Source organism: Phoca vitulina, unplaced genomic scaffold, assembly GCF_004348235.1.
Source record: "Phoca vitulina isolate PV1807 unplaced genomic scaffold, GSC_HSeal_1.0 scaffold30, whole genome shotgun sequence".
Taxonomy (NCBI): domain Eukaryota; kingdom Metazoa; phylum Chordata; class Mammalia; order Carnivora; family Phocidae; genus Phoca; species Phoca vitulina.
The window spans coordinates 24,348,357-24,375,098 of NW_022589733.1; the positions used below are offsets into that span (position 1 = coordinate 24,348,357).

General features: G+C 40.0%; 1 protein-coding gene across 3 annotated transcripts; it reads left to right on the top strand.

The window, feature by feature from the left end:
• On the top strand, positions 1–26,742 carry ZFP1 (ZFP1 zinc finger protein). Of its 3 annotated transcripts, XM_032424444.1 has the most exons (4): positions 1–127; positions 6,052–6,110; positions 21,603–21,729; positions 23,440–26,742. In XM_032424444.1, the coding sequence occupies exons 2-4, from the start codon at positions 6,096–6,098 to the stop codon at positions 24,513–24,515; spliced, it is 1,218 nt and encodes a 405-aa protein (XP_032280335.1). In that variant the 5' UTR covers positions 1–127; positions 6,052–6,095; the 3' UTR covers positions 24,516–26,742. The 3 variants fall into 3 exon arrangements, with proteins under 3 accessions (XP_032280335.1, XP_032280334.1, XP_032280336.1); XM_032424443.1 differs by lacking the exon at positions 1–127 and having other exon boundaries at positions 6,055–6,110; positions 21,578–21,729; XM_032424445.1 differs by lacking the exon at positions 1–127 and having other exon boundaries at positions 6,093–6,110; positions 21,587–21,729.

A 26,742-nucleotide genomic window follows, 5' to 3' on the forward strand; every position in this document is an offset into this window, starting at 1 on the left:
GGTGGCTGCCCTTCCCCCACCTCCTGCCTTGAGTGGGTGACAGGGCCCCGGTCTCCGCGCGTCTTCACCGACCCGCGCCGTGACCCGGCCTGGCACTGAGCCACAAGTGGAGGCTGTGCCCCTCCAGGTATGAGGGGGGTTGCCACGCAGCTCCGCGGGGCTTGAGGGCCGAGGGGAAGGAGATGAGGGATGGGCTCCTGTCCGCGCGGGGTGGGAGCCCAAACTTCGGCGACTCGCAAGCGGCGGTGACCCCCGGGGCGGCGTCAGGGGCCGCCCGGCGCTGTCGTCGGCGCGGGGCTGGCGGGGCCCGCCTGGCCGGACGTGCGGGGGCGGAGACGGCAGCGAGGGAGGGCGGCGGCGGCGAGGGCTCGCCTTCCTCCCTTTGTCAGGAGAAGCGCCGCCGACCGGCCGCAAGTGTCTCCTGCCGCGCGGGAGCGAGTCCGGAAGCCCGCGCGGGTGCGCGCGTGACCAGGCCCCGAGGGCGCGGGGCGAGGCCGGGGGCGGGGCCGGACACACCTGGCGGCGCCCGGAAGCCGCGTGCGGCGTGCCCGAGCCTCGCCAGGTGCCGGGAGGCATGAAAGCCCGCGCGAGTTGCCTGATGCACACGGCGTGCCAAATCTTTTTGCGAAAGCCTTTAAAGCTAAATCTTCCTCTGATCCTTACATCTAGCCTGTGACGCCGCTAGTATCTCAGTTGCAACTGGAGGTAAAACGGAGGCTCAGATGGATGGAATACCCGAGATCATACGGCCAGCCAGTACTTTGTGTGAATGGCACAGGTTTTTTCATTTGCCTTTTGATTTTGCTCACTGGTAGTTTAGCCATGCAGGCGTTTTGAGTTTCTCTGTAGTTGAATTTACTGCTCTTCCCACTTTGAGATTATGCAAGTTGACTTATGATTCCCACTGTACTTTGGAATCAGTTGTATTAAAAAATCTGTCTATACTTTTATGATGATCCTATTAATGGCTGCATTTAATTAGGGGGAATGGACTCCTTTATGATGTTGGGTCTTAACTGCAGGCCTTCCCAGTGTTCAAGTCCTGTTTTGTTTTGTCCCCCTTAACGGCACTTGATAACCTTAATGACAAAAGTTTGTCATTTTTCTCAACTTTTTTTTTTTTAAGATATTATTTATTTATCTGACCGTGAGTGAGAGAGGGAACACAGCAGGGGAAGTGGGAGAGGGAGAAGCAGGCCTTCCGCGGAGCCGGTAGCCCGAGGTGGCACTGGATCCTGGGAGTCCGGGATCATGACCTGAACCAGAGGCAGACGCTTAAGGACTGAGCCACCCAGGCGCCCCTCTCAACTTTATTCTTATGTCGTATTTTATTGCTGTTGAAGACTTAATCATTTTTCCATTATTTCATATTTTTTCTCTTGTTTTTGTTGATATTTTCCACTGTTCTTATTTTGTATATTTGGGATTTCTCCTCCTTTTTGTTTTTGCCTCCTTAATTATTGTAGATAAGTTATTTTTATTATTAAAGAATAACTCTTTAATATCTATAGCATCTATAGTAGTGTCTCCTCCATCATTTTTGATACTGGTAATTGGTGTCCTCCTTTTTTTTCTTCCTTTTGGTCAGTTTGCCTAGAAGTTTTTCAGTATTACTGATCTTTTCAGATAACCAGCTTTTGGTTTTCTTGAATTTCTCTGTTGTTTTTCTGTTTTGAAGTTTTTTTTTAAATATATTTCTATGCTTTATTATTTCCTTATGTTTGCTTTGGGTTTGATTTCCTTTTTTCTTTCTGATTTCTTAAGGTGGAAGCTGAGTTCATTGATGAAAATCCTTCTTCTTTTCTGATATAGTTTAATGCAATGTTTTTTGTTTTTTAAGATTTATTTGTCAGAGAGAGCACAAACAGGGGGAGCGGCAGGCAGAGGGAGAGGCTGTCTCCCTGCTGAGCAAAGAGCCTGACGGGACTTGATACCAGGACCCCGGAATCATGACCTGAGCCAAACACAGACGCTTAACTGACTGAGCCACCCAGGTGTCCCTAATGCAGTGTTTATAGTTACAGTTAATATAGTTAATAGTTTAATGCTGTATTACGACTTTAGGTATGTCCCTCAAATTTTGATATGTTGTGCTTTCATTTCCATTCAGTTCTATGGTTTTTTTAAGGTTTCCTTGTGACTTTTCACCCCTTGGTTATTTAGAAGTCTGTTGTTTAATTTCCAAATATTTGGAAGGAAGGAATTTCCAGATCTCTTTCTATTAATTGATTTCTAGTTTAATTCTGTTTCAAAGAATATACTTTGTTACAAATTTCAGTTCTTTAAAACTTGAGGTTTGTTTTCTGGCCAAGAATGTGATCTATCTTAGGAATTTTTAGTATGTACTTTAATGACTGTTGTGCTGTTGGTGGTGGAGTCTTCTATAGATATGAAATGGGTCAGGGTGGTTGATAGTGTGGTTCAGTTCTTCTGTATCCTTACTGGTTTTCTGTCTACCTGTTCTGTCACTGAGAAGAGTATTAAAGTCTCCAACTATAATTGTGGATTTATCTATTTTTTTCTTTCTGTTCTGTCAGTTTTTGCTTCTTGTATTTTGAAGTTCTTTTGTTAGGTACTTATACATTTAGGATTGTTAGGTCTTCTGGTCATTTGGCACATTTATCAGGTGTTATCTATCACAGTGACATAATATCACTGTCTCTGGTAATATTCTGAAGTCTACTCTGTTTTATATTAATGTAATCACTCTAGCTTTCTTTTGATCAGTGTTTACAAAGCATATCTTTTTCATCCTTTTACTTTTTTTTTTTTAAGATTTTATTCTGGAGACAGAGGGGGAGAGAGAAAGAATGTGTGGGGAGAGGGGAAGCACAGGGAGAGGGACAAGCGGACTGCACGCTGAACATGAAGCCCCATGGGGGGCTTGATCTCAGGCCCCTGAGATCATGACCTGAGCCAAAACTAAGAGTCAGACACGGACACTGTGTCAGTCAGACACAGACCGAGCCACCCAGGCGCCCCCATCCTTTTACTTTTTTATTTTTTTATTTTTTAAATTTTTTTATTGTTATGTTAATCCCCATACATTACATCATTAGTTTTAGATCCCCATCCTTTTACTTTTGATCTAGCTATGTTTTTATGTTTCAGACTGCTTATAAACAGCACATAGTTTGGCCTTGCTTTTTTTTCCAGTTTGACAACCTCTATCATTTCTTTGGTGTATTTATACCAATTATCAGCATGGTTTGATTAAAATCTACCGTCTTGCTAGTTTTTTCTACTTGTCCTATTTGTTCTTATTTTCCTCTTTTTCTGACTACTTTTGGATTAGTGGGTATTTTTATGATTTCATTTTTTTTCTCCACTATTGGCTTATTTATACCTCTTAAAAAATTTCTTTTGTGGTTGCTCTAGAGTTTACAATATACATCTGGAGTTAATCACAGTGGACCTTTAAGTAATATTATATTGCTTTGTGTATAATATAAGATCCTTATGACCGTATACTCCCAATTTCATCATCCCATCTTTTGTGCTCTTGTCATGTCTTTTACTTTTACATATACCATAAGCCCACAAAACTGCTGCTATTTTTTGACAAATCAGTTATCTTTTAGAGTGATTAAAAGTAAGAAAAAGTTTCCTTGGGACGCCTGGGTGGCACAGTTGGTGAATCAACTGCCTTCGGCTCAAGTCATGGTCCCAGGGTCCTGGGATCGAGCCCTGCATTGTGTTGCGTCGCATCTCATCGCGTCAGGCTCCCTGCTCAGCGGGAAGCCTGCTTCTCCCTCTCCTCCTCTCTGCCGCTTCCCCTGCTTGTGCTTTCTGTGTCAAATAAATAAATCTAAAAAAAAAAAAAAAAAAGAAAAAGTTTCCTTTAGAGTCATCTTTAACTATTCCCAGAGATCTTTATTTCTTTGTGTAGATCCAGGTTTTTGTCTCATATCATATTCCTTCTACCTGAAGAACTACTTTAAATATTTCTTGTAGTACAAGTCTACTGGTAATGAATTCTCTGTTTTTGTTTGTTCAAAAAGGTTTTGATTTCAGTTTTTTTTGAAGGATATATTTGCTGGGTATAGAATACTGGGTTGATAGTTGCCCCCCCCCTTTTTTTAAGATTTTATTTATTTATTTGAGAGAGAGAGCACATGAGAGGGGGGAGGGTCAGAGGGAGATGCCGACTCCCTGCTGAGCAGGGAGCCCGATGCGGGACTCAATCCTGGGACTCCAGGATCATGACCTGAGCCGAAGGCAGTCGCTTAACCAACTGAGCCATCCAGGCACCCTGCCCCCCTCCCTTTTTAAGTACTTTAAAGATGTCACTGCATTATCTTCTGGATTGTATAGTTTCTAATGAGAAATTGGCTGTGACTCTTTATCTTGGTCCTCTATATAATGTGTCACTTTTCCCTCTGGCTACTTTCAAGACTGTCTCTTTAACCTCAGTTTTCAGTGGTTTGAATATGATGTGTTGCATATGGTTTGGCTTGGTATTTATCCTGTTTGGATAAATTATTTGAGCTTCTTGGATCTATAGTTGGTATCATTCCTTATTTTTGGAAAATTCGCAGTCATTATGTCTTCAAATACTTCTGTTCCATTCTCTCTTCTCCTCTTGGGATTCCAGTGACGTGTTTGTTACGCTGTTTGATACTGTACTACAGCCTTTGGATTCTCTATTTTTTTAAGATTTTATTTATTTGACAGAGAGATAGAGCACAAGTAGGCACAGCCCCAGACGGAGGGAGAGGAGAAGAAGGCTCTCCTCTGAGCAGAGAGCTGGATGCAGGGCTTCATCCCAGGACCCTGGGATCATGACCTGAGCTGAAGGCAGCTGCTTAACCGACTGAGCCACCCAGGCACCCCTGGATTATCTGTTTATTTAATTTTTCATTCTCCTTTGTCTTTGTGTTTCATTTTGGGTAATTTCTTTTGACTTGTCTTCAGAATTACTGAAAATTTCCTCAGCTTTATTGAGTCTACTACTGAACCTGTTGAAGGTATTCTTTCAACTCTGTTACTGTGCTTTCTGTATTTTCCATTTGAGGTTTTTTTTTTTTTTGCAGTTTTCATCTCTTCTCAAATCTCCCATTTGTTTATTCATGTTGTCCACCTTTTCCATAAAAATTTTTAAAAGATGAATCATAATTGTTTTAAATTCCCTGTCTGATATTTTCATCAGTTGAAGCTTGTGTTGATTGCTTTGTCTCTTGATAGTGGGTTGTCTTAGTCTTGCCTTTTCTGGTATCTCATAATGTTTGATTGAAGATGAATGTTGACAGCATGATCCTTTCTGTCCCTTCTCTTTTTTTTAAGATTTATTTAGGTGTGCCTGGGTGGCTAAGTTGGTTAAGCCTCCAACTCTTGATTTTGGCTAAGGTCGTAATCTCAGGGTCATGGGATTGAGCCCTGCGTCGGGCTCCATGCTCAGCTTGGAGTGTGTTTGAGTTTCTCTCGCCCTCTGACCTTCTGGCTTGTTCTCTGTCTCAAATAAATAAATAAATCTTTTTAAGAAGAACCATGAGTGACGATGGACTCTGAGAAACAAACTGAGGGTTCTAGAGGGGAGGGGGGTGGGAGGATGGGTTAGCCTGGTGATGGGTATTGAGGAGGGCACGTTCTGCATGGAGCACTGGGTGTTATGCACAAACAATGAATCATGGAACACTATATCTAAAACTAATGATGTAATGTATGGGGATTAACATAACAATAAAAAAATTAAAAAATAAATAAATCTTTTTAAAAAGGATTGATTTTAGAGAAGGAGACTGCAAGTAGGGGGAGGGGCAGAGGGGGAGAGAGAGAGAATCTGAAAACAGATTCCCTGTTGAGCATGGAGCCCAATGCAGGGCTTAATCCCAGGACCCCAAGATCATGACCTGAGCCAAAATCGAGAGTCGGCTGCTCAACTGACAGAGCCACCCAGGCACCCCTTTTCTGTCCCTTCTGAAGAGGCAAGGGACTATCCCAGTAGGTGGTGTTTTCCCAAGTGATGTGTAAGGCTCTGTAAACAAGTCATTGTAGGGGTTCCAAGGCAGGTCCAATCATTAATAACAATATCTTCCTTTTTCTGTCTTCCAGTTCTGCCTTCATAGTTCCCAGGCTTCACCCAAAAACTGCAAAAAATGAACAAATCCCAGGTGAGTTGATTGTTTTTCCCAACTTTATTTTTCAGTGCATCTGAGGAAGTTTCTAAGGACCCAGAAAATGAAATAGAAAGGCATAGATGAGTAAAACTCAAGGAAAACATAGTAAGAATGATCAGTACCAGCAGCCAAAAAGCAAACAAGTTGTTTTGAATTGAGTATGAGTGTCATCTCCTTGGTTCTCTGGTATTAGGTCTGAATAAATTTTATGGACCTTCATATAGATGGTGTTTTGGACAACATCCCCACACACAGTGGGTTTATCAATTTGTCTCTGGTTATTTTATGTAGCATTCTTCACTGCAAATGCAGGGTTTTATGTGTATTTTATTTTTTCAATCAAATTATCATGATGCCAAAGAATTCAGTAAATCCCTGGGTGTGTATTTAAATTCTCCCCCAGCCTCCACGAGTACCACTGTCATTCCTTTCTTGAGTAGCTTTCCAGAGTTTATATGTACATATTTACACAAGTACAAATATAGGTTATTATAAGATAGCATATTAATCATGCTGATTTGTTTATAAAGACTTTTTATTTATTTGAGAGTGTGAGCGAGAGAGAGAACACAATCAGAGGGAGCGGCAGAGGGAGAAGCAGGCTCCCCACTGAGCCGGGAGCCCAATGTGGGGCTCTATCCCAGGACCCCGGGATTATGACCCAATCTAAAGGCACACGCTTAACCAACTGAGCCACCCAGGCATCCTATATGAGTTTTATTTTGTTTTTAATTAATAGACTTCATTTTTTTAGAGCAGTTTGAATTTACAGAAATGTGAGCAAAAAGTACAGAGTTCCCATATACTTCTTCACTCCTTCTACACAATACCCTGTTATTAGCATCTTCCATTAACGTGGTATACCTGTTAGAATTCATGAGCCAGGGGCGCCTGGGTGGCTCAGTCGGTTAAGCGTCTGCCTTCGGCTCAGGTCATGATCCCAGGGTCCTGAGATTGAGCCCCGCATCGGGCTCCCTGCTCAGCAGGAGGCCTGCTTCTCCCTCTCCCTCTCCCATTCCCCCTGCTTGTGTTCCCTCTCTCACTGTGTCTCTCTCTGTCAAATAAATAAATAAAATCTTTAAAAAAAAAAAAAAAGAATTCATGAGCCAATATGGACACTTTAACTAAAATCTATAGTTTACATTAGGATTCATTTTTGGTGTTGTACGGTCTATGGATTTTGACAAATATATGACAAGTATCCACCACTATAGTTTCCTAGAATAGTTTCCTGGCCTAAAAATCCGCTGTGCTCCATCTGTTCATCCTTCCCTCCCTCTCCCTGAGCCCCTGGAAACCACTGATCTTTTTACTGTGTGCATAGTTTTGCCTTTCCCAGAATGTCATATAGTTGGAATCATACAGTATGTAACCATTAGTTTTTTTCACTTAGAAATATGCATTTGAGGTTCCTGTATATCTTTTCATGGCTTGATAGATCATTTCTTTTTACCACTGAATAATATTCTGTTATATGGATGTACCGTCATTTATTTATCCATTCACCTATTGAATGGTTGCTTCCAAGTTTTGACAGTTATGACAGCTGCTACAAACATTCATGTGCAGGAGATAAAATAACTTACTTGAATAAGTACTAAGGAGTGTAATTGCTAGATCATATGGTAAGGGTATGTTTAGTTTTTTAAGAAACTGCGAAAGTGTCTTTCAAAGTGTCTGTACCATTTTGCATTCCCAAGAGCAACAAATGAGAGTTCCTGTTGCTCCACATCCTTGCTAGCATTTGGTGCTGTCGGTGTTGTGGATTCTGGTCGTTCTGATAGGTGTGTAGCAGTATTTCATTGTAATTTGCAATTCCTTTATGACATGATGTTGAGCATCTTTTCATATGTTTATTTGCCATCTGTATATTTTCTTTGATGAGGTGTCTGTGAAAGTCTTTGGCCCATTTTTAAATCAGGTGGTTTGCTTTCATATTGTTGATTTTTAAGAGTTCTTTTATATATTTTGGATACCAGTCCTTTTTCAGGTATGTGTTTTGCAAAGATTTTCTCCCTATCTGTGGCTTGTCTTTTCATTCTCTTGATTATGTATTTTTATCACTCAGTAACATATCTGAAGTCTTTCCATATCAGAACAGAGTTTCCTCGTTTTTTTGTAAATTGTGTAATGTAACATATATACAGAGGAGTATTTAAAGCATTGTAATACTCTTTATACACATTATAACAATGTGTATAATAAATATGTATGCCTTAAAGAATAATAATAAAATAGGCACCCATGTACCATACCCAAGGTAAGAAATAGAACATTCTCTGAGGTGCCTGGGTGGCTTAGTCAATTAAGCGTCTGCCTTTGGCTCAGGTCATGATCGCAGGGTCCTGGAATTGAGCTCCACATCGGGCTCCCTCCTCAGTGGGGAGCCTGTTTCTCCCTCTGCCCCACCCCCCCCCCCCTTGCACACACAGGCTGTCTCTCAAATGAAATAAAAATAAAAATAAAAAAAAGAAATAGAACATTCTCTCTTCTTTATGATACATTCTATGATTCAGTCCTCCTACTAGGTAGCCACTATCTGGATATTTTTGTGAATTATTCTCCTGCTTTCTTTAAAGATTTTACAGCTTATCTATATGTATCCCTAATCAATATAAAATTCAATTTTGAGAAACTGTAACTGGAATTTATATTACCTTGTTTTGCATAATTTTCTTTCTGATTGGTGGAGTTCTTTTTTCTTTTTCTTCCAGACATTAAGATCTAAAGATGTCCTTTTATGCACCCATGTTCCCTTTGCCAAGACTTGGGTGTTTTTTGTTATTTGGGGTTTTTAAAAATTTTATTTAAATTCAATTAATTAACATATAGTGTATTATTAGTTTCAGAGGTAGAGTTCAGTGATTCATCATTGTGTATAACACCCAGTGCTCATTACATCATGTGTCCTCCTTAATGCCCATCACCCAGTTACCCCATCCCCCCATCCACCTCCCCTTCAGCAACCCTCATTTTGTTTCCCATAGTTATGAGTCTATGGTTTGTCTCCCTCTCTGATTTCATCTTATTTTATTTTTCCCTCCCTTCCCCTATGATCCTGTTTTGTTTCTTAAATTCCACATATGAGTGAAATCATATGATCATTGTCTTTCTCTGATTGACTTAGTTTGCTTAGCATAATACCCTCCAGTTCCATCCACATCATTACATATTGTAAAATTTCAGGTTTTTGATGGCTGAGTAATATTCCATTGTAAATATATACCACATCTTCTTTATCCATTCATCTCTTGATGGACATCTGGGCTCTTTCCATAGTTTGGCTATTGTGGACATTGCTGCTATAAACATTGGGGTGCAGGTGCCCCTTCAGATCACTACATTTGTATCCTTTGGGTTGTTAAGCATTGTTTTTTCAAGTTACATTAGCCAGTGTTAACTAAAGAGATGTAACCAGTCATGCGTTATTGGTCATAGTCTAAAATGATACAGCCTTACTGGGGAGAAGTATGGCAAAAATGATCAAGTAAGCATAAGTCTAGTTGTGTCTAGAAATTTTGCTGGTATTGGATAAAGGTTTCTAGGAGAAAATGAGTTGAATAGAGTCTCTGAGTCATAGTCTGGCTTCAGCTTTTCTGAGAGTTTCCAGAAATCCCATTGGAGAAGTCATTGGCAAGGTCATGAGAAACATAGGGCTCACATGCTTGGGCCATCTGGCAGGGTCAAAGTGCGGATCAGGTATTGAATGTCTGGTAGAAATATAATTAGAGCAAGTGAGTTGCTCTATATTCTTGCTTCTTAGCTCACTGGTCAACTGCCCACTCTCAGGAGTAGATCAAAGCAGAACACAAGAAGTGAGTGTCCTCATCTGATCCAAGGCAGCCTGGTTTGGAGGGGAGAAAGAGTTGTCATCAGCACATGTTCAAAACAAGTCAAACCAAGTATGGAAAAGAATCTGGGCCAGGTTCACCCAGGCATTCTGCCCTCAGGTTAAAAAGGTGGTACAATGCAGTAGGCATATTGTTTGTGACAGCCCTCAAAATGCCTGCTTTTGAATCACACTATTCCAGTCTCTGTGACAAGCAGTTTGGTGTCAGTAGAGAATCCCTGCCATCCTGCATTCTCTTTCACACTTTTCCTAGGGATTTCCTTCACTTCTGATATTGATCGTTTTCTTGCCCCTTCCCATGTCTTTGTCTTGTTTGGGTGACTATTGTTTTATTGGAATACATTCTCCAGTATCTTCTTAAGAAAGGGTATGTGAGGGATATGTTTTTGTAGACTTTGCATTTCTGAAAATGTCTTTATTCTGTTGTGATACTTGATTGATAGATAGTATGAATATGTATTTGTCCATTTCTTGCTTTAGTTCTGTCTGGTTTTGCTTAATGTAATTTGAAGCTCTGTTATTGAGTGCATGTGCATTTATGATTGTTCTGTCTTCCTGATGGATTTACCCTTTTATCATTTTGGAATGCCCTTCTTTATCTGTGGTTATAGAAATACAACCATACCTACTTTTTTATGATTAATGCTTTTGTGATGTATTTTTTAAGTGGTTTCTGTAGGGATTACAGCTTATATACTTTACTAATCATCCTGAATTAATATTATACCAGTTCAATATTATCTAAGAACAGTATACATTATATTGCAGTGAATTCTTGCAGGTTTTGTTAATCTCTATATATGCCTTTATTTTACCTTTTTTAAAGATTGATTCATTTGAGAGAGAGAGAGAGTGCATGCCATACAAGCAGAGGGGAGGAGCAGAGGCAGAGGGAGAAGCAGACTCCCCACTGAGCAGGGGGCCCAACATGGGATTTGATCCCAGCACCTGGAGATCATGACCCGGGCCAAAGGCAGACACCCAACCATCTGAGCCACCTAGGCAGCTCTCCTATTTTACCTTTATTTTGAATAATACTTTCCCTGGGTATAGAATTCTAGGGTTTGTTTTTTCTTTCAGTACTTTATTTTTTTTTTTTTAAGATTTTTTTATTTATTCCTTCGAGACACAGAGATACAGAGAGAGAGAGAGAATATGAGCAGGGGGAGAAGCAGAGGGAGGGGGAGAAACAGGCCCCCCCCGCTGAGCAGGGACCCCGATGCGGGGCTCGATCCCAGGACCCTGGGATCATGACCTGAGCCGAAGGCAGACGCTTAAGCATCTGAGCCACCCAGGCACCCCTTCTTTCAGTACTTTAAAGATGACATTCTGTTTTTGTCTCACTTCTGTGATTTCTATTAAGAAATAAGTCTTCATTTTTTTTTTTCCTTGAAGGAAAGGGATCTTTTTCTTTAGGCTACTTTTAAGATACTCTCTTATTCTCTGGCACTCACCAGTTTGAGTATGATGTGTCTAGATATGGTTGTCTTTGCATTTATTCTGCTTGGGCTTTATTGAGTTTTTTGGATTTGTGGTTGATGCCATTTACCATATTTGTAAAATTCTCAGCTATTATTCTTCAAATATTGTTTCTGTCCCCCCCTTTTTTTCTTTCCCCCTCTTCTTGTGAGACTACACATTACTCTTTTTTGGTTTTGCTTTCAGCATTTTAAGCAATAGTGCATTAGACTTCTTGGCCATACCTCACATTTCTTTTTTTTTTTTTTAAGATTTTTTTTTATTTATTCATCTGAGACACAGAGAGAGAGAGAATGAGCAGGGGGAGAGCAGAGGGAGAGGGGAGAAGCAGGCTCCCCACTGAGCCAGGAGCCCTATGTGGGGCTCGATCCCAGGACCCTGGGATCATAACCTGAGCCGAAGGCAGAGGCTTAACCATCTGAGCCACCCAGGCGCCCCCGTACCTCACATTTCTTATTTTGGGTTTTCCTCCAATTTTTCCTCTCTGTGTTAGTTTAGACATCATCTTACTGGCCTGCCTTCAAGTGCACAGTTCTTGTCTTCTGCTGTGTCGTGTCTGCTATTAAAGTCTCTACAGTGAGTTTTTAATTTCAGTTAAAAACTACATTTTGCAGTTCTGTGATGTTCATTTGCTTCTCTTTTGTAGATTCCAGTTCTTTATTGAAATATTCTCATATTTTTATCTACATTATCCATCTTTTTCTCTGTATTTTTTTTCTCTGAAGTAAACTCTACCCCCAACATGGGGCTTGAACTCATGACCCCTAGATCAAAAGTCACATGCTCTACAGACTGAGCCAGCCAGGCTCCCCTCTCTGTATTCTTTTACATAATACTTTACAGTTAATCTGAAGTCTTATGTAGTAACTCTAATCCATGGATTATCTCTAAATATATACTGTTGACTGTTCACCTCTTGTTTCTTGTCTTATCACTGCTTTTTTTGGTTTTTCACGTATTTTCTAGTAATCTTTGTTTATTTGCTGGATGCATGTATAATACATAACTCCCTCTAAAGTGTGTTAAATTGTGTTTTGCCAATAACTTAACTATCTGGCAGAACAAAACTGTTGCCATCTACTAGTTCTCCTAGAGGCTTGCCCTACGTGCACGTTAGGAACCACCCAGAGATCTGAGGTGAATTTTTATGCAGAATTTTAGAGCCCCTTCTCTATGTCTTCTTTATGTTCATTATCTTGCCCCCAAATCTCAGTTGCTTTGCAGACCCACATGCTAATTTTTATTTTTTTCAATGTGGCAACAGTGCCACTTGCTGCTTGGGGTCTGTTTCTCTGTGCTTACCTTTTAGAGAAAATACCATTAGGGACATTTTTGCTGTGTATAGAATTCAAGATTGATTTTTTTTTTTTTTCCCCGCGCTTTTATCATTGTGCTCCCCTTATGTTCACTGTTCTTTCAATAATTGTAGCCCTGCAATGGTTGGTCTCCAGTGCCTGCGAATTATCTTATATATTGGTCCAGCTTTTATTGTTGTTTTTCTCTCTCAGAATTTTATTTTTTAAAAGATTTTATCTATTTATTTGAAAGAGAGAGCATGAGTAGGGGGAGAGGCAGAGGGAGAGGGAGAAGCAGGCTCCTTGCTGAGCCAGGAGCCCGATGCAGGGCTCGATCCCAGGACCCCGGGATCATGACCTGAGCCGAAGGCAGACGCTTAACGACTGAGCCACCCAGGCGCCCCCCTCTCAGAATTTTAAAGTGATTGCTTTTTAGTGTTGTAGGCATGAAGTCCAGAGGCCTTTCTACTTATCAGAATGTGATCTTTCAGTTCTATCCAGAAACTTGTGGGCTTTTCTCTTTGTACCCAGTGTTTTAAAATTTTCTGATGATTTGTTTTTTAATTCTGTTTGCATGATAGTTCATAATGTATTTTTTCTCACCTTTTTTTGTTTGGTTTTGTCAAGTGTGAAAATGCAGAGGAATACAAATAAAATTGTATTAGGGTTGAGCTATATGAAAGTACAATATTTGTATGTCACAACAGTTGAATGGCATCAATTTCAATATGGCTCAGCCTAATAACTATCAACCTATTACAGTATCCAGTAGTTAAGACTTAACATCTTGGCTTATTTGCTTCCATACTGTAGGTATACATAATATATATACACATATATACACACGCGCGCACACACACACACTAGAGAGAAAGACTATATAAATATATATATATGTCATGTATATACCATGTATATATATGTAAGTTCTTGTCTTTATGTGACACAGTTTATATTGAATTCTCTTAGTCTTTCTCATTATCACGGTTCTGATCTCCCTAGCAGGCTCTTGTTACTCCTGGTATTAAGTCACCTTATTCAATGCTAAAATCCTCTTGACCATTAAAGCTTGTCTCCTCACTTTAGAGGTAGCCAGTATTGTAAGTTTTGTGCAGGTATGTGCACTTCTCTTTTTCCATACTTTTGTATGCATTAAATAGAATTTATAGAATTTGAGGGTTGTGGCATATACGTATTTTTGGAATTCTGTTTTCACTAATATTTTAATTATTGATGTTCCTGTGCCAGCTTTTCTGTGCCTTTTATTTTGAAGCTTTGCTATTTAAGTTTGCCTCTTGTAAAAAGTATGTGGTTTTTTGTTTTTTTTTTTTTTTTTAATTATCTGGGGGCATCTGGGTGGCAGAGTTGGTTATGTCAAACATCTGACTCTTCATTTCAGCTCAGGTCATGATCTCAGAGTCATGAGATCAAGCCCCATGTAGGGCTCTGCACTCAGTGTGGAGTCTACTTAAGTTTCCCTTTCTGTCTCACTCTGCCCTCCCCACCTCTAAAATAAATAAACCTTTAAAAAGAAAACTTCTCTGAGGATCTTAACCTTTTATTAAATGTTTATTCTATTTTTATTTTGATTACTGATTTTCTTCCTCTTGACACTTGTAGCACTTTTCTTCCTCTCCTGGTCTGCCAAAATATATTCCCATTCAGGGCGCCTGGGTGGCTCAGTCGGTTAAGCGTCTGCCTCCAGCTCTGGTCAGGATCCCAGGGTCCTGGGATCGAGTCTCACATCGGGCTCCCTGCTCAGCAGGGAGCCTGCGTCTCCCTCTGCCTGCCACTCCTCCTGCTTGTGTGCTCTTTCTCTCTCTCTGACAAATAAATAAAATCTTAAAAATTATATATATATTTTTTAAGATTTTATGTATTTATTTATTTTAGAGAGAGAGTGGGGAAAGGACAGAGGTAGAAGGAGAGCATTTCAAGCAGACTCTGTGCGAAGCCCAATGCAGGACTTGATCTCAGGCCCCTGAGATCATGACCTGAGCCGAAACCAAGAGTCAGACGCTTAACCTACTGAGCCACCCAGGCGCCCCTATTTCCATTCTTTTAAAGGTTTAGCTTACTCTTTTGGTGCTTATGTTTTAAACAAAGTTTAAGAAGTTAATTACAATTTATATTTTCCATACACACACAATACTTTCTCTCTGCTACAACTCCCAGATTGCTGGAATCCAAATATTAGTTTCAGCTAATTACTTAACACCTCCTTCCCACATCCCCTATGTAGTTATTTTAACAACATATTTTGCTGACTTATTGCCCCCTGATGCTTTTTGTATCTACCTGACTCTTGTTAGATTTAATTGTCTTTTTTATGGTTCTCATCATTTTATAGTAAAATTACCTAACACTTACCTGACATTTATTATTTAGTAGCCATTATTTTATTTTATTGGAAGATTTTTATTTATTTGACAGAGAGAGAGTGAGAGAGCATAAACAAGAGGAGAGGAAGAAGCAGACTCTCCACTGAGCAGGGAACCCGACATGGGGCTCGATCCCAGGACACTGGGATCAGGACATGAGCCGAAGGCAGATGCTTAACCTCCTGAGCCACCCAGTCACCCCAGTAGCCATCATTTTAGATCAGGTTGTTAAACTAATGCCCATGAACCAAATGGCCTTCAGCCTTCTTTTTGTATGATCCACAGCTAAAAGTGTTTTTTACGTTTTTTTTAATGGCTGGAAAAAAAAAATCAAAAGAATAGTATTTCATGGTATGAAAGTTATATGAAACTCATATTTCAGTGTCCATAAATCAAGTTTTATTGGAACACAGCCATGCCCATTTGTTTACAAATATCCTATGCCTGCTGTCACAGTACAATGGCAGACTTGATTGCTTGTAGTTGAGACCACATGTGGCCTGCAGAATCCAAAAGATTTACTACTTGGCCCTTTATAGAAAGTTTGCCAATTCATTTGTTCATTCAGCACTTTGAAGATACTCTGTTGTTTCCTGGCTTACATTGTTTCTGTTGAAAAGTCAGCTGTTGGGGCGCCTGGGTGGCTCAGTCATTAAGTGTTTGCCTTCAGCTCAGGTCATGATCCCAGGGTCCTGGGATCAAGCCCCGCATCGGGCTCCCTGCTCCGCGGGAAGCCTGCTTCTCCCTCTCCCACTTCCCTCCGCTTGTGTTCCCTCTCTCACTGTGTCTCTCTCTGTCAAATAAATAAATAAAATCTTTAAAAAAAAAAAAAAAAAAGAAAAGTCAGCTGTTTTATTGTGTCTTTGTAGGCAGTGTGTCTTTTTTCTCTGGGATTTTTAGCAGTTTTATGATGTAAATAAATGTGATTTTCTTTGTATTTGTTCTTGGGGTTAATAGTGTTCAATGGTCTGGTGTGTGAGCTGTTTTGGAAAATTCTAAGCCATTGTTTCTTCAAGTATTGTTTCTGTTGCATTTTTCCTCTTGTACTGGGACTCCAACTGCAAGTATATTAGGCCTTTTTAGTTTGTCCCATGTGTCTTTTAGGCTTTTTGATGTGTTTCCCATCCTTTGTTCTTTCTCTGTTTCAGTCTAGGTTCCTTGCTGACCTATCCAGTTTTCTCATCATCTTTTTAGATGTGTCTGACCTGCTGTTAAATCCAGTTACATATTTTTAAAATATCTTTTCTGACATTCTTTTTTCCTGTTTAGTTTTACTATGTGCTGTTCCTTTCTTTTGTGGGAGGTTATGTGGCCCATGACTTATGCCTGGGTGATGATGAATCACATTGTATGTCTCTACTTACATTATGTTGAAAATGTGGAGATGGTTTCACTTATACTTACTCCATGCTGAGAAGCTGAGTAACCACTAGTAAAACTGGTACCTAGATACAAATTTATTGTCAAGTACAAATACAGCCAGAATTGATCCAAGAATCATGTAGATTACAAACTGAATAAAAAACATTTTTAATGAAGAGACAAGCATACTAGAGCATGCATGACATCTCAGGAAAATGAGCCAGATATTAAGATTTAGCAAATATTACCAAAATCTTTACACAATCTGACTATGAACAATACAGATGCTGTATTATTTTGGCTGGCTACTTAGGATGTTGCTATAGGAATTATGTAGCATGTCTCTTCAGGAAGAAGAAGATAATGAAAAACAAAGTTGAATACTCCATTCAATTTAGCATTTTTTTTTTTTTAATTTGTGCCTAACATAAACTCATGTACTCTGTGCTAACAGGAATATAAAGATGAGCAAGGTACAATTTCTGGTCTAAAAAATTTTAGCATCTAGCGGGGAGAATGGAAGGAATATGACACACTTAACAAAAGAAAGCAAGGCAAAATTGCCACAAGAGATAGAAACAAAATACCCCAGGGTTTAAAACCGATCAGGGACTCAAAATATGGAAGGATCACATCTAAGTGATCTAGGATGTTATCTTACTGGAAAGATCTTTGCATAGAGAGGAGAGCCATGGGAAAGAGGGATGGAAAAGAAAGTTGAATGATGTTGAATACTGAGCTAGTCATTGTTTATTAATTTTTAGTAGATAATGATTGTGTCGACTCAAGGTAATCGTGTACTAGAGCTATTCTTTAGAAAAATGATGTTAGCTTTAGAATGTGGGGTAGATGAGAATAAGGGGAGACAAAATAAGAAGAGGCTTTTGTAATTTGGGTTTTCAGTGGAAACAATAAGCAAAGGAAAGACTTGAGGGGTTCTCTAGCTTGCCTATCAGGGTGAAGAATGATCTTGCTTTTTGTGTCCCTAGTACTTTAGACCCTTGGAAATTTCCTAATGATCCTGTTTTTCGAACTGTAATTTCAGAAGTGATCTGATAATAAGAATAAATATTTACTACTGGGAAAACGTTGGCTCTATGATTGTTGACCCTCCGTGGCCTTGATCTCACGCATGACCCACCACTTGTATTCTCTGCTCCCATGCCAAGTGGCTAAAGAATTCTAGAAGAGGTCATGAAATAATGCTGATTAGGCTACCTGCAAATTTGTTCAGTATAACTAGGTCATTTGTAGTACTCAGACCTTTATGTCATTTTTTTCTTACTACTTTTCCCAAGGCTAGGAGTTATGAATGGGAGACGGTAGGAAGTCAGTAGGGCAAGGGTTTCAAAGATGGTGACAAGTGTAATCTAGATTTTGGAGGTATGGAATCTTACAGGGGCAGTGACAGTTGGGAAGAATCACCAAGGCCTAAGGAATCAAAGGTCGTAACTGAAGATGAAAGATACGTAGATTCAGAATAGAGAGAATGTGAATAGGTTAAAGAAGATTCTTGTACTCAAAAGTCAATTGGGAGGTGACAGTTTAGATGTATAGACAGTCTCCAGCATAAGATTGTTTAACTATTGTTTTTTTTTACTTTACGATGTTGTGAAAGCAATACACATTCAGTAGAAACTGTACTTGGGATTTTGAGCTTTTCTTGGGTTCACAATATGTGGTAGGATATTCTTGTGATGCTGGGCAGCAGCAGAAACCACAGCTCCCAGTCAGCCACACAATCATGAAGGTAAACAACCAGTACACTTAAAACCATTCTGTACCCGTACAACCAGTCTGTTTATCATTTTCAGTACAGAATTCAGTAAATTACATGAAGTACTGAACACTTTATTATAAAATAAATAGGCTTTGAATTAGATGATTTTGCTTACATGTCAGCTAATGTCAGTGGTTTTTTTTTTTTTTAAGATTTATTTATTTATTTGAGAGAGCGAGAGAGAGAGAGAGAGTACATGAGAGGGGGGAGGGTTAGAGGAAGAAGCAGGCTCCTCGCTGAGCAGGGAGCCCGATGCGGGACTCGATCCAGGGACTCCAGGATCATGACCTGAGCCAAAGGCAGTCGCTTAACCAACTGAGCCACCCAGGCGCCCCTCATGTCAGTGTTCTGAGCATGTTTAGGGTAGGCGAAGCTACGATGTTCAGGGGGTTAGGTGTACTAAATGCATTTTCCAACTTACAATATTTTCACATTATGATGGGTTTATCAGGATGTAACCCTGTCATAAGTCAAGGAATATCTAACAGTTTGAAGGGGTGAGGAAGGGGTATTAATGGTCTGCTCTGGATATCAGATATGCTAGGCACACCTCTCCTCATGGCCATAGGCTTTTTCCCCCCAGAACACGAAATTCATTCCAGATGGAAACCATACTGTCTTGACAAGTCTTTGAAGTCAGTCATGCTTGACATCCCTTTCAATGCTATGGTATCAAAATTGTGTTTTATCAACAATTTTGGGGGGTTTTTGTTTGTATAGAGTATGGAAAACAGCACTGTGAGAAAAAAGAATATTTTCACATTTGATGGTGGAGTCATTTCTAAATTATTTTAACTTGAGGGCGCCTGGGTGGCTCAGATGGTTAAGCGTCTGCCTTCAGCTCAGGTCATGATCCCGGGGTCCTGGGATTGAGCCCTGCGTCCGCAGGAGTCCGCTACTCCCGCTCCCTCTGCCCCTCTGCCTGCTTGTGCTCTCTTGGTCTCGTGAACACACACACTCTCTCTCTCTCTTAAATAAAATTTAAAAAAAAAAAACCTTGTTTAAAAAATAAATTATTGTAACTTGAGTCAAAGTAATGTGCCACAGGTTTATCCCCCTCGTTGGTCTAGCAGCCATGCAGAAGTTCTTACTGTACTTATCATTTAGCCAAGTGGATGCAGATTAATAAAATCCATATAGCCACCATTCAGGCCAAGAAATAGAAATTAGCCAGGATTCTTGAAGCTCTTGTGAAATCCTCCCTGTGTAGCTGGAAATAGTTCATTTTCATTGCTTTATAGGACTCAATTAATTGTTTTAATATACCACAAAAAAATCTATTTTTTATTAAAGATTTTATTTATTTGACAGAGAGAGACACAGTGAGAGAGGGAACACAAGCAGGGGGAGTGGGGGAGGGAGAAGCAGGCCTCCCGCCAAGCAGGGAGCCTGATGCAGGGCTCGATCCCAGGACCCTGGGATCCTGACCCGAGCCGAAGGCAGACGCTTAACGACTGAGCCACCAGGTGCCCCCCACAAAAAATCTATTGATGAACATTTGTTTTTGGGCTTTGGGCTCTTAATGTAAAATGTGACTGTGAACATTTTCTTTTAATCTTTTATTGAGATATAATGACATAGGATTACTAGTTTCATGTGTACAGTGTAATGATTCGATACTGGTGTATATTGCTAAATGATCACCTCCATGAGTCTGGTAAACATCCACCACCATACCTATTACAATTTTTTTTCTTGTGATGAGAACTTAGCAACTTTCGAATATACAATTCAGTATTGTTAACTCTAGTCACCATGCAGAAACATTACACCCCTACATCTTGTCTTATACTTGGATGTTTGTACCTTTTGACCTCCCTTCCCCCACTTTGCCCACTCTCCACCCTCCACTGTAGCAACCAGTTTGTTCTCTGTATCTATGAGCTTGGTGGTTTTGGGGTTTAGATTCCACATATAGGTGAGAGGATACAATTTGTCTTTCTCTGACTTATTTTGCTTAACATGATACCCTCAAAATCCATCCATGTGTCACAAGTGACCAGATTTTCTCTCTTATGTCTGAGTAATAATAGTCCATTGTATGTATGTGCCACATTTCCTTTTCCACTCGTCAGCCCTTGGACACGTAGGTTGTTTCTGTATCTTGGCTATTGTGAATTAGGCTGCAATGAACATGTATATATAGGGGAGTGCATATATCTTTTTTTTCAGATTTATTTTTATGAGTGAGAGGATGTGCACGAGTGGGGGGGGGATGGGCAGAGGGAGAAGCAGACTTCCCGCGGAGCAGGGAGCCTGATGTGGGACTCTATCCCAGGATCCTGAGATCATGACGTGAGCCAAACGCAGACACAACCAACTGAGCCACCCAGGCGCCCTGCATGTATCTTTTCAAGTTAGTGTTTTCGTTTTCTTTAGACAAATACTCAGAGGTGGAATTGCTGGATCATGTGGTAGTTCTGTTTTTCGAGGCAGCTTCATACCGTGTTCCTTAGTGGCTGTACCAGTTTACCTTTCCACGAACAGTGCACAAGGTTCCCTTTTCTACACATCCTTGCCAACATTTATTCCTCATCTTTTTGATAACAGCCATTCTCACCGGTATGAGGTGATACCTCACTGTGGTTTTGATTTGCATTTCTGTGATGATTAGTGATGTGTTGAGCGATCGTCTCATGTACCTGTTGGCCATATATAGGGCTTTGGAAAAATGTTCAGATCTTCTGTCCATTTTTTAATTGGATTGTTTTGCTATTGAGCTATGAGTTTTGTATATTTTGGATATTAACCCCTTATCAGATGATTTGCAAGTATTTTATCCCATTCAGTAGGTTGCCTTTTCAGTTTGTTGATGGTTTTCTTTCTATGCAGAAGCTTTTTAGTTTGATGTAGTTCCACTTGTTTATTTTTGCTCTTCTACCATTTTTATGGCTTGGCTATGGTAGAGAGATCTACGGATGCCTGACATTTTGTCTTATAATTGTAAGTTCCTCTTCTGCCTTTATATATTTAAAGCTTTAACTCTTTAATACTGTCTGGTGTGATACCACAGAAGTACCTACGTGAGCATCATCTCTACACTGGTAACATTCAATACTGCATATTTACGCATTTATCTCCCTGTACACATTTTCAGAGAACAGTGTTTGATTAATCTTCGACGCCTGTCACATATGATAGTGTCAGAGGTAGGGGGGAATCTAAATAAATGCTTTAACTGTTATAAAGATAGTTTGGAAACATAAAACCGTGAAGATGTATAGTTGGTGTTCTGGTGAATGACTGTTTTGTAACAAGGTAAGAGTAAGTTTTCACATATCCTTTTCTACATTATCAAATGTTGATCATTTCAGAATGAATAGCAATATGCCATTTCAGGGATCCGTTTCATTCACGGATGTGACTGTGGACTTCACTCAGGAGGAATGGGAGCAGCTGGACCCCTCACAGAGGATCCTGTACATGGATGTGATGCTGGAGAATTATAGCAACTTACTGTCAGTGGGTAAGGACCTCTTTCGGGTGTACCTTAGTGTTTGCCTACCTTTTGTGTACTTTCTTCCGTACCCGCAATTCTGAGTTTCTGAATTAGTGGTTTTGTCCTTCAGCTTCAGTTGTTAAAGCTGAGAGAGAGTGCAGACTCTGAAGTTCTACCTTCTTTATTTTGGCGATTTCGGAAGTCCAAGCAGTTAGGAGCTATGTTCCATTAGCAAGTTATCTGATAGTGTCAAACCAGATGTGATTTTCAAGCAACAGGAAGAGAAGTATAGATAGCATATTAACAATTGCCATTTCACAGTTTTCTAGGGAAGATGGCAAAAGAGGGAAGGAGAACCAGAAGCCAAGGGAAGTAATATCCTAGGGATCATGAGTGGGTTAAAATATTTTAAAATATTTTTTAAGAAGCAATTTTTCAGGTCCCCAAACCTTTAGCGCTGGCCAAGACCAGATAACCTGTATTCCTCAGACCTCCGACTCATACCTCTGATTATGTCTGTCCTGCTTAACTTTTTTCCTGTTTTTTTGTATTTTCCCCTCACACTTGACATTGCCTAACCTTTCTTAAACCTTTGTGATTAGTTTTGTCAGTTTGCCAGAATGGTGACTGTGATATTTTAGGTCATGGAATTAATGTAATAGCTGTAAGGAAAAAAAAACCCAACAAAATTTTTTTTTAGTGTAAGGGCGATGTCTTTGTCCTAGACACACATGGCAGCAGGATCACAAGAGTCAGGAATGACCAGGACCATACAGATAAAAATAAAGGTTATTAAAGGTCTAGGTCAAGGTTGGATAAATCTGATCCTTAAGATTTCTTTCAAATAAAAGTAGGGACAAGACTGGTTTAGAGAAGAAACTAAACATAGTAGGAGAAAAATAAGATATTTCAGTAGAAAAAAGTAGTGAAACAAAGGATTCTGCCTCAAGGATCTTGGACCCTTGGATTAATTTTATTTCCCACAAAATAGGAGTTCTGGATCGTGTCATCCACTTGCAAAAGTCATACTTTAGAGATTTGGATCTTTACAATAGAATCAGCTCTGCAGACCGGTGAGAAGTGTTGGAAGTTGCGTGGCAGGGGCGCCTGGGTGGCTCAGTCGTTAAGCGTCTGCCTTCGGCTCAGGTCATGATCCCAGGGTCCTGGCATCGAGCCCCATGTCGGGCTCCCTGCTCAGCGGGAAGCCTGCTTCTCCCTCTCCCACTCCCCCTGCTTGTGTTCCCTCTCTCTCTGTGTCTCTGTCAAATTAATAAGTAAAATCTTTAAAAAAAAAAAAAGTTGCGTGGCAGAGATGAGCAGATCATGGTCATTCAGAGCCTAAGGGGTAGTTGCTAAGCTCAGATCAGCCTAGGCCTTTTCCCCTTAGCACAGACCAAGAAAACAAGCAGATGAAGATGTTAACTGTTCAGTGTCCTTGAGGACAATTCTGAATCTCCTTTGTCCCCAGACTTCCCACACCATTTGTGCCGTTTGCTGTCCTTTTTACCCTTTAGGGCCATTTTGTAATGTGGCACTGCCACTTGCGTCCATTGTCAGCTCCCACTTATTTTTTTTGCCAAGAACTAGGCAAAATTTGCATTGGAGACTTTTTAGTACTAGAAGACTGGATCCCGCACTGAAGAGGCAGCCCCACGATAGAACACTTGTAGAGACTTCACATCCTCGAACATTATAGAGCAGGGGCTGACCGAGCGTTTCTCATGTGCTCTTTCCTAGAGGTGTGGAAGGCTGACGACCAGACGGAGAGGGACCACAGCAACCCCGATGAGCAGGCGAGGCCATTTATCATTTTTAAGAACCAAACCCCAATTGAGGAGAGAGGTAATCTCTTTGGAAAAACATTTAATCTCAGCACAGATTTTGTTTCTTTAAGGCACGTACCCTATAAATATGACTTATATGAAAAAACTTTGAAATCAAATTCAGACTTACTTAATAATAATAGAAGCTATGTAAGAAAGAGAGCTGACGAGTGTAACGGATTTGGAAAAGCACTCCTCTATCTGAAGCAAGAGAAAACCCATAATGGATTAGAATACTCTGAATATAACAAAAGTGGAAAAGTCTTTAAAGAAGCCATTTTTAAACATCAAAAAATTAGAAATTTGGTACAACCTTTTATTTGTAATTACTGTGACAAAGCTTTCTCCTTTAAGTCACTCCTCATTAGTCACAAGAGAATACACACTGGAGAAAAACCTTATGAATGTAATGTATGTAAGAAAACCTTCTCCCATAAAGCAAACCTCATTAAACATCAAAGAATTCATACGGGGGAGAAACCCTTTGAATGTATTGAATGTGGAAAAGCTTTCACCCACCAGTCAAACCTCATCGTACACCAGAGAGCACATATGGAGAAGAAGCCCTATGAATGCAGTGATTGCGGCAAGACATTTGCCCAGAAATTTGAACTTACTACACACCAGAGAATTCATACGGGAGAACGACCCTATGAGTGTAATGAATGCGCAAAAACCTTCTTCAAGAAATCCAACCTCATTATACATCAGAAAATTCACACAGGGGAGAAACGCTATGAGTGCAGTGAATGTGGGAAGTCCTTTATCCAGAACTCACAACTCATTATACACATGAGAACTCATACCGGGGAGAAACCCTATGAATGTACTGAATGTGGCAAGACATTCAGCCAGAGGTCAACCCTTAGATTACATTTGCGAATCCACACAGGAGAGAAACCATACGAGTGTTCTGAATGTGGGAAGGCCTTCAGCAGGAAATCCCGGCTCAGTGTCCATCAAAGAGTTCACTTGGGGGAAAAGCCCTGAGAATGCAGCCAGCCAGGACTGTGGAAAACCCTTCCACCCCAACCCTTGACCATGGGGGAGAAACCGCACAAAGGTACTGAAGGAACATGGAAATTCATAGTGAGATACAATCCATCACATCAAAACATGTAAAAACAGGGTCCCCTCAGAACAGTGTTATACCCAAAGTTAGATACGATGCCCAGCTAAATCTACATCAGCATATATCCAGTTGTAAATAGACATGCTTAGTTGTATTACAGTGAGCTTTTTAAAATCTTGAATTACTCAAGAATGAAATGTTCTGGTCAGCAGCATAAAGGATCAATACCTTAGGAATTTAGTGGTTATGTGTGATCCTATCTTAGATCTACACATGTAAATTTAACAGTTACTGGGAGTTTGAAATTCTTGTCCTCTGACAGTTGGGGCACGAATAAGATTTTCCATGCTAAACATAGCGTGTTTTTCAGTACCTTTCCGAGCCAGTATGCATTCCACATGAAATAGGTAACAGTTTCCGTGGCAGATGGCCTATGTTTTCTCCTACTGCTCGCTGGCATAGAGAGTCGGTCTGACCATCGTTATTCCGCTGCCTCTTCAATAAACAGAAGACAATGTTGAAGTTTTAACTTGTTTCTGGGGTTGCTAATCACATCAATATGTAAATGAGCCATAATTAAGAGGGGATTTCGAGAGTGCAAGAGCACTGTGGGCCGGCACTCCGTGCATGCCCCAACTGAAGAGGCCCTGTCTCTAGCGCACAGTTGTTTTGCAGTGGGCTGTTTGTTTACGTACAAATGCATGTCTTTCAACATAGTGTATAACCCAGAAACTACTTGTATTTTTATTTTTGTTTCCCTATTTCTCTTAATATTTTACAAATTGTCTTATAAAAAAGTAGGATGTGTATGTGGTTCACAAATGTTACATTTTAGAGACTTTAGAGAAAAAATTTAAGAAACTGTCAGTAGATGTCTTACTGCTTTTTAAAATGTCCATGTGCACAACACTTTAGAAATGCGTTTTTGCCACATTCTGTTTAAAGGAGTCATTTCCACTCCTTGAGTTTCACGGTCATCAACCAAAAGCATCTCCCTTTGGAACTCTTTAGTACAGGTTAAGCCTTTCCTTTAAAGGTTCACAAACACCTTAGAAGTTAGACTTTTCAGTGATCTCTCCATATGTTTAACAATTAACCTAAAAAAAAAAAAAGCTTTTTGCATAACTCAGAGGCAAACCATCTTAGTATTGATTTCAAATTCCCATTTCTCTCCTGATCAGTCATAAATCGCACACTAGATTTGTCACTGGCAACTGGCCTTTTTCTTCCTTGTTTCTGAATGTCATTGATGTGCTGTGACTATATATGAATGTGAGTGACTTTCTGAACAGGTTTTACCAGAACAGCTATAGTCCAGTAAGTCTTTGTCTTTCTAAACTGTCCTCTTGTCTACTACCAGCAAGGAAGCAGGGGAGAAGATTCATCTCATACACTGCTGTTAGAAATGTGTAAAGTGCAACTCTTAACATTAAGGATACACAGACCCTTCAATCCAGGAGTCTGACTCCTGGGAATCTATCCCTAAGAAAAGATAAAGTGCCAGTTTAAACTTAAGATTATATGTTTATCAATGTATATTGTATTTTTTGATAAGGACAAAAAAAGGAAACAATGTGAATAACCATCAGTAAGAGAATGATTGAATAAACTACAGTAAAACTATACCATGGCTGGATGGTATTCCATGGAGAAGAATGTGTAAGTGCAAATGCTTCCAGGTCAGACGAGAAGAGGGAGAGGGAGGGGGGAGAGAGAGTTTGTGTGTGTACAACACATTTCTAAAATAAAGATCTAAGTATATGTGGGTGTGGGTGTGTGTATTTGTATGATTTTATGGTCCTGGATAATAAAATTCTCTGTCAAAAAATATAATTACCATTAAGTCTAATGGAAAATGTTTCATGCATTCCTTGGTCCCTAAATTAAGTCATTTATACTAAAACAACATCATAACTCACTCGTAACACAATTATTCACTCATAACACAAGTTAAATAATTAGCATTCGTTAACATAAGGCAGGTTCTCTTTATAAAACGGCTGTCTTCTGTTCTCAGGCTCTAGCTTTCATAGCTGGATGGTATGCTTGAGCCTGTGTTCTCCATGAAAAATTGTTTACACAAGGAAATCTTTAATACAAAAAAATAGTAAAGACAGAAAAACCCATGAAAAGTCATTTTTACAA

What these genes read in the sequence shown, in the direction of transcription:
- ZFP1 (XM_032424443.1), top strand. Translation starts at nt 21,579, where the DNA reads ATGAATAGCAATATGCCATTTCAGGGATCCGTTTCATTCACGGATGTG. An exon ending in TAGCAACTTACTGTCAGTGG is followed by an intron (nt 21,730 to 23,439) that starts GTAAGGACCTCT and finishes GCTCTTTCCTAG; the next exon opens with AGGTGTGGAAGGCTGACGAC.